Source organism: Teleopsis dalmanni, chromosome 2, assembly GCF_002237135.1.
Source record: "Teleopsis dalmanni isolate 2A chromosome 2, ASM223713v2, whole genome shotgun sequence".
Taxonomy (NCBI): Eukaryota; Metazoa; Arthropoda; class Insecta; order Diptera; family Diopsidae; genus Teleopsis; species Teleopsis dalmanni.
In genome coordinates, this window is record NC_051847.1 from 23,557,623 (window position 1) to 23,566,604 (window position 8,982).

General features: G+C 29.8%; 1 protein-coding gene across 1 annotated transcript; it reads left to right on the forward strand.

Annotated features, from left to right (window-relative positions):
* Positions 1–4: 4 nt before the first annotated feature.
* Positions 5–5,538, forward strand: LOC119679211 (anillin-like). Its single transcript, XM_038091424.1, has 11 exons — positions 5–25; positions 122–1,088; positions 1,196–1,582; positions 1,742–1,958; positions 2,275–2,416; positions 3,203–3,391; positions 3,455–3,697; positions 3,759–4,107; positions 4,167–4,465; positions 4,584–4,835; positions 4,907–5,538. Exons 1-11 carry the CDS (start codon positions 5–7, stop codon positions 5,372–5,374), a joined length of 3,534 nt encoding a protein of 1,177 aa, XP_037947352.1. The 3' UTR covers positions 5,375–5,538.
* Positions 5,539–8,982: the final 3,444 nt, after the last annotated feature.

The following is an 8,982-nucleotide window of genomic DNA, read 5'->3' on the forward strand; positions in this document are numbered from 1 at the left end:
TATTATGACAAATAACGATGTAGAGGCAAGTATTGTTTTCACGCTAGGAAATTCTATTTATATAGATATCGAACTTGAAAAGTTGATAAATAATGTATTTTACAATTACTTTAATATATAGGTACAAGTTGAAGTAGAAGAACGGGATATAACAGATAGTGAAGAAGATTGTGAAGATAACAGTAAGCTACCAAAAGAAGCAATAAATCAACCTTTAGCCAAAATACGTGATACTTCACGTAATCGTTTGCAGAGGTTAGGTGCACTCTACTCGAACACTGATGATTTATCGTCTCCAATACATCGGACTGAAGCACAGTTTCATGCTGGTTCCTCTGATGATGCATGTTTAAATGACAGCCCCTCAAAATCGAAACAACGGTATGGTAGACTTGCAGCTTTAGCTAACTCTATAAACCAATGGGAAGATGATACACAGCATCATCATATAAATACAATTCCACCACCAAAACCTGATTTACCTAGTAGAAAACTTGCAGACACAGCTAAAAATTGTCAAAAAATAACACAATCGCAGGCAACAGTACCAAACCAAACTACTGAAGAAGTAAAACAAAATGACTCCTGTGATCGTATTAGCAGCAGTAAAACTAAACAGCTTAATTGGGATCCCAAGGTTATAAATTCACTTGAAGCACAAGGTTTTCAGAGACGAGAATCCACAACAACTAAGCTAGCTTACGATTATACAAACAAGGAATGTAATGTGAACCGAGAGAGAGACCTCGATAAACAACAAAAAGAACAAACAAAGTTATGCACTAATCCAGTTAATAATAATATATCTAAAAACTTAAAAAATACAGTAAATGAAGAATTAGAGAAACCAAAATTGGCAAACGTCAAACCTGGTTTAGTCTCAGGACGTGCCGCTGTTTTTGAGCATAAGGCCGCTACAGCAAATCAACAATTGCAGCGTCCACAGAAAGATCCTACCGAATTATCGCTAAAGGAACGTTTGCAACTGTTTGAAAGAAATAAAGGAGAAGCTCTTGTACCAAAAGCTGCGTTCGGAATGGCACCTTCTATTAGCAAGATATTGCAAGACAAAAAAGAGGAAGCAAAATGTAAGCAATATTTAAATTTATAACAATTAATTCATATATTTATTCAATGTACACATTAATATTAATATGTATTCAATTTTCTTATAATTTTTATGATCAACATTTAGCAATTACATCACATGCACAGATAGCACCACCGGTTTGCATTAAATCAAATGTTGGTGATTGTAAAGTACGTGACAAAGTAGCCGCGTTGGTGGCAAACGCTAAAACAATCTCAGAGTCTAAAATTAAAGCTGACATTTACAAACAACGTCAGGAAGATATGCAGATATTGGCGAATCGAGCTAATCAGCAGAAGGAATTGTTTGAAAAAAATATGGAAATCGAAAGCAATACAAAAACTGTGTCTGCAGGAGTACAATCAGAGTTTATAAAAAATAAAACTGCTGCTTTAATAGCAGCTAGTAGTGTTGTACGTCCGTCGCCACCTCCACCACCACCACCAATGCCTAAATTTGTTTCCAATCAATTAACAGCCAAACGAAGATCACGTAAGTGACTTATTCGAAGTTTACGATCAATCTATTTATATTTACACTTATATTGTTCTTAATTTTTTAAACAATTTGTTTTTTTTTTATATAATTTTATTTTATGTATATATAATAGTGTAAATGCAATTTTACATTTACTGTTTTCTATTTTTATAGCCGGAAATACAATTGACGATGAAAGTAAGCGTGCTAAGAAATCAAATGTGCCGCTTTTATCTTCACATAATATTGAAGCAGTTCAACCTAAGAATCAGTTATATCCTGCATTATCCGATTTGGAATCAAACGATTCAGAATCATATATAGACAACTGCTGTACGACTGCAACCGTTTCTGCGGGTGACGCTGCTGAGGATGATAATGAAAATGAAAGGTGGGCGAATCGTTGCTATTCCTGCTTATTATTTTTACTTTGTATAGAATAATTAATATTACATAAGTACTAATATCAAATTATGATACTTAATGGTTTAATAATGTACTTCATTTAAAAATATAAACCTGTGTACCTAAAAATTTAAGACTTATATTTATAAGAAATTTATCCAAATGTAGTAGTAAGAGTTTCACATAAAATTTAAGTATTTCTAAAAAATGAATTTTTGTTAAAATGTTTATGAATTGATTTTTATATTTTTGAATAAATTTTTATATATAACAATTAACAAATTTTTTTACTTATTATTTAGTTACGTGGAATCTGAGGAGGCTGAAGATAGCAGCGTTGGGATATGCGATGGTAGTTTGGGTAGAGAAATAATGCAAGTTGTAAAGCACAACGAACACAACAGCCACGAAAAACACGAACAAATGCAGTCGAGGAGTACTAAGGTAAGCACACATACTTTTCTTTAACACATATGTATACATATAAGTGATGTCTTATGCAAAGTAAGGGTTGATTATCACAAACATAGGAAATGATGTTATAAAATTATTGTGTACACTTTTGTGCCTGACCTTCAACATAAAAATGTTAAGTATTCCTGTTGTCAAAGCATATTTGATGTATACTGACTATATTTCAATAAAAAAAATATTTTTTTTTATTTCATTATTTACTATTTTATTAGTTATTAAATTAGAGGCATTAGAGGCTATAATAATTTATTAAATCTTAAACACTACAAACTGCAAATAAGACAATATAATATGGGTCTTGCAACAATAATATGAGTTTCGATGGATAAAATTTTGTATAATTGAAAATTTTGTATTATTTAATCTTATAGCAGCTATATTCATAATTATAATTTTTCACATTTCAGTATAAATCAAATTAATTTCAAATTGTGAACCTGGCTGGGCGGTACTTTTAAAAAAATTATATTTTTATAAAATATCTTATAGTATATAAAAACAAATATAAGTTTAAATAAAAAATATCACAGTTGTTATGTATATATTTTTATTTAACAGATATTTCGTTCTACTATATAATTTTTTTATAAAAAACACTACCTAAAGCTCGGCAAAACATACAGTTTAATATTATAATAATGCTGTACATTGTTATAAGCCAAAATTTAAAAATAAATATTGTTTTATTAAATATTTATTAAAAAACACTTTTACATAAACAATAATTTTTTGAGAAAATTATTATATAATTTGCAGGAAGTTCGTTATGCCGATAACGATTCATATTATTATGGAGGTGTTGACAGTTCAATAAATTCTTCGGAAGCTTCAGTGGGTGTTGATGATTACCTTGATGCTGCTTTGGATGAAAATGAAGACGGCGACGATGATTATTCACAAGAAAGTGAATATGATGAATGTAACCTAAGCTATGCATCTGGAAGAGTAAGAATATGCGATAAATATTTTTCTATGTCTGTTATTAAAATTACACATTCAATATTATAGAGTAAGGGCACTACAACATCTAACAGCTTTTCTTTTCGTAAAACCTCCTCAAAAAATATGCAATGGGAAACAATTCCAGAAGAAAACAGTGGCATACTATCAAATACAACTAAAAGTCAAGCAGATACAAGTGTAAATAGCAATTTTAAACAGCCCATAAAATCGGAATTAAGCATTAATCAAGAAGATGATAATATGGTAACTTTAGTGCATACAGTTAGTTTCTACCGTCGTCAGCAAAATGTAAGTAGTAAAAAAGAAATCTATTTTTAATCGAAACAATTAATTAAGTTTTTTTTTATAGAGCGCTAATTCAACACCTGTGCGTAAAATCTGCCGTGAACAGCAAGTACTGCGTTCAGCTATTGTGGACCATGGCAGCGCTGCTGCTAGGCTAAATTTTGATACACCACAAAAATTTAATGAAAATGAACTAAGCAAATTTGAACCTGATGATGGTGAGGTGCACACGGAGGATGAATTAGATAATGATGATTTAGTACAGGAAAAGATTAAAAAATTACTCGACGAAGTTTGTAAACAACAACAAGTGATTGCACAGACAAGTCAAGCGTTGAATTTATGTGCATCTACAATAGAATTTTCTGGTTCAGTGGAATCTGTGGAGGGTGAACGGCATTTATTGGTAGCAAGTAAGTTGTGTTAACGATATGACGATGTAAAATATATTTTAACTGTGTATACTTTAAAGCACATCGTAGACAAGCATGCTTAGATGAAGTGCAACGTTTGCGTGTTGAAAGAAGTTTGCGCCCATTAGGTGCACCTAAAGAAAAGGGTCGACTAACTGTAAAAGATATAACATTTCGATTGCGAGAAGATTATATGCGTAAATTGGCAGCAGGCACTATATCAGGTCATCATTTGCTATGTTTGCTAAAGTACAATGAACACGTTTTAGCCACAAAAACAGTGCAAACATTCCCTGGAGCATTGTCTGTACAATTTAATGATGTTTTGCATATGAATGATGTTTACGCTGATTTTAGGGTACGTAAATGGAATTTTAAAATTTTTTAAAATATTTGTTATTAAAATACTTATTATTGAAATATTTATTATTAAAATATTTATAATTAAAATATTGAATTATAATATACGTCTACAGATTACGTTGGAAATATATGGTATGACTGCCCATCATGAAGTTTTGGCGCACGAAGTAAAGTATCACATTAATATGAATAAGAAGTGTGGAATAAAAACTCCTAAAAAGAAGGGAGCTGAAAATGTACTTGTTTTGCCGCCACGTCAGAGTCCAGCAGGACCTAATGTGGTGCGCACACCGGCATTAGTACAATATGCATTCGCAATATTTTCTTTACGTGAAATTCAACGCACAGAGTGGACATTAACACAAGTATAATCATTTTTATTTTACTTTCTGTATAAATTATTAAAAAATATTTTTTTTTTTAATTCACGCATTAGGTGCTTGGTGTTAGTCCACTAGCTGGAGTTGTTAAAATGAAAGTAAATTGTGAACTTTCTGTAACTATAAAACATAAAGGATTTTTAACAATGTTTGAAGATGTCACTGGTTATGGAGCTTGGCATCGTCGTTGGGCATATTTAAATGGTACAGTGTTAAATTATTGGAAATATCCAGATGATGAAAAGAAAAAAGCACCTATGGGCACGATTGATTTATACACGTGCACATCTCAAAATGTGTCTGTTGCACCACGCGACATTTGTGCACGTCTTAATACATTACTACTTGAATGTCAGCGACCAGCAAAAGAAACGGACAAACAATCATTAATTATTGTGCCAAATGGACGTACAACTACTGTAAGACATTTGCTGTCGGCTGACACCAAAGAGGAACGGGAGGAATGGTGCGCTTATTTTAATAAAACATTGACATTGATACGCGCATGGGGACCACCGCAATAAAATCTTTGATATAAATATCCTTAATGCGAAAAAATTATCAATAATATTAGTAGAGTTCTTTTTTAAACCTTTTTTAAACGTATAATGTTAAAATGTACATTTTTGGCATTAAAAATGCCTTCGCTGTAATTTCCCTTATTAGAAATTATGTTCATGATAGTATTACTAACTATTTTAATATGTTTTGTTTTGACTTTGATAATAAGTCATTTTCGTTTTATTTTTTTTAAATTTTAATATTTTATTTAAAAAAACCGGAATATTTTAAATTTTAATATATATTATTTATTTTTTATTTCCTTTATTATGATTTATATCAGTTGTAGAGTATCCTTTCACGGATACATACTCTTATATTTAGATATCACTACAAATTATGAAACAATATTTTATAAAAAAAATAACATTTAAATATATTAAACTGACTACTGCTTGTGAATTTTGCATTCAAAACAAGTTTTATATACTATAATATATATTATACAAGTAAAAGAAGTATAGACAAGTATTAAATATTTATGTAAAGCAACATTTTTAGAATAAAAGTATATATTTGTTAAATTTTTATTCTTTTTGTTTTCAATTACGTCTGCTCTGACATTGGGAAATATGAGGATTAAAAATTAAGTTTTAATATTAAAATGTTTATACAGAGGATTTTTCAGAAAGTTCGAAGTATAACCGGGCATTTGATTTGATGTTGTAAACCGAAGAGTGCTTCTGGTATTGTACTTGTTGGGAAGGACATTTGTCATGTCATGTTAAAGTTTTAAACGAACCGGTGGTATTGCATTTATTAAACAACATTACAAAATAGCTAATTAAGGAGTTACCAGTTGATTGTCATTGATGTATTTATAATCAAACTTGCGAAGATGAACCCTCCTGCAGAACTCAACATTGACCTGCTCCAACCTGGACAAGAATGAACCAGTCAACTTTCCAACTAGGGCGTAACCTGCTCAGCACTACTCACGGCATACTAGGAACATATGTTAACAAACTGGGTTTACCTATATTGACTTTTGCCGGGGTTATTGCTTAGCGGATGAGGAGGAAATTATACTTCATCTCATGTGTCTGTGTCTATCATTGGATGAGAAAATATACAAAATTTTCGGAGCTCCTTTTCAGGCTCCAAGCTGACAGCTGCCATGCTGCATAATTAGGGACTTGTCCAAGTTTACAGACTTGTCAGGTTGAATTACGTTTAGTTGAAAGCAGCTACTACTCCAACCTCTCATATAATCTTATAATTATTAAATTATTTATAGAAAACAACATCTAGGGTTAGATTAAAGAAGAATTTTAATCCTAACTTGTGAATCAATTTACAAATTATGCTATTAGCTTTGGAAACTATGCCAATCATTGGTTTTGATAACTATAAGTGAATTATGATTCAGAGGCACATCTACGTAAATTCTCTATAACAAAGTAACTTAATCTTGGAATAGCATTCATGTATAAAGCTGAATATAATCTCCATTCTTTAATTATTTCTTATTCTTAGAATACGCTATAATCAAGATATACAACATTGACTTCTAGAACTCCTTAAACTTCTTAAATTAGATTTGCGTGTGGATACTAGTGCTTCTTGGCCAGAATGTATTTACAGTGTTTTCTGTTTAGGTCTAATATATAGAATTGCTTAATGAACCATTAACATTTACTTCTAAACAGTCATTAGAAACTAATTAGTTATAATTGGAATTACTCAATTAGGTTAATTTATATTCAAATTCTTCTTTGTAAATTAAAGCATTAATATTCATCCTTAGGTCATTTATACTGAGTACTGGTGTAAACGCTGTTATAGTCTCTATAAAGTGAGTATTAAAATCAAAAATTTATTATATTTTCCGAATCGAAAACATGGATTCATTTAGCTTATGAATGACTGTCTAATGGCGGTTCTGAATTAAGTCAGCAATGTTAATGAATTAAGTATGACTTAAGTCAGTATTCAGATTTAAGTTCCGATTGTGAAATCGATTCCTCAAGACTCCAACTTTTTATAATTCTTCTAGATGAATAAGACGTTTTTGTTTTTGTGATTTTTTTTATTGTCTGTATTATTTTATTACCAACTTCAAATTTAATGTCGTATTTTTTTATTATTGTATATTTGGCTGTTTAAGTAATGAATTTTTTCAAATATTAACTATAGAAAGCTACATATACAATGTATTTATTTTTTAAACATTTTTTTTAATACACTCATATATAAATATATATTGTATATAATGTTATCAATTACATGTTTTAAATATACTTCTAAAATTATAATATTTTTTACAATTGTTTATTTAAAAAATTTACTATTTTCAATTTTTTGAACTCTAAATCAACATATTTTAATAATTGGTAATATAATGTGTTAAATTTATGTTTTTATTTAATTGTGAATATTTTCAAGTATATATCTATTTTTAATGATATGCTTTTTAAACTCTACATAAAATATTTATATTTATATATACATTTAATATATATAAGTATTATTTTATTTATATTTTTAGTGATATGCTTTTTAAACTCTACATAAAATATATATACCTATATATATATATAATATTTAACAAGCATTATTAAAGCACCAAGCTGTACATCGAAAAGTATTCCTACTGAAAATAAAATTTTTATTTAAATTTAATTAAATTTAACCACGGCAGTGGAGATACCTTCTTACTCTTTTATAAAGAGCACAAGGCATAAGGATACAAATATTTATTAAGTCAAGATGTTATTTATCTAACTTTTTAAAGCCATTTATTTTACTTATACTCTTAAAAATCAGATGACATATGCACCGTGCTATGTTCTTTTATATTTAATGCGATATTCGCAGTATTAGTTTAATAAAGGGTTAAACATTTCGTGGTCTTGGTTAAGCAACTCTATTTGAGTGGCATACATTAAACAGAACTTCCATCAAAGTCAACATGTGTGTTCAGTTTAAGGTTTACCATTTTACAATATCCATCGTTAAACAATCTCTTAACATTATAAAATTTATTATATAGATGATTTTTCTGTAGTAGATACATAATATGCATTATATACTTCCGTCATGAGGGTCACTTTCTTATTTGGAGGATATAGTAACAAACAAAATTATCGTATTTGAGATATTGAATATCAGCTGAGACAACTGGTACATTGCACGTACCACTGTAACAAAAAGTTGCTGAATAGTGTGGTATTTGATGTGGTTGTGATCGACTCCACACTCCTAATAAATGTATGCCACATATTGTCAATACTGATGGATACAGCCGCATGACTACAAATATTTGTAGCGTGAAATTAAAGATATGAGTATGTAAGATATATGGTTTCAATAGGATGGTGCTAGAGACTACACCAAATAACTCGGACGTGTATTTTCATGTTTTAGTGATGAGAATTATATACTAAAATATTGCGCTATTTGTCACCACTGGATATTTTACTGTAGAGTTATGTTTATGTTTATGTTAACAATCTTTAAACTCTCGATGCTTTGAAAAGGACGATACTTTGACAACCCGTCAAGCTATGGTTGAACTATTGTCAGTTATGTGCCGACAAATCATTAAAAATTACTTCAAAAGGATCCAGTA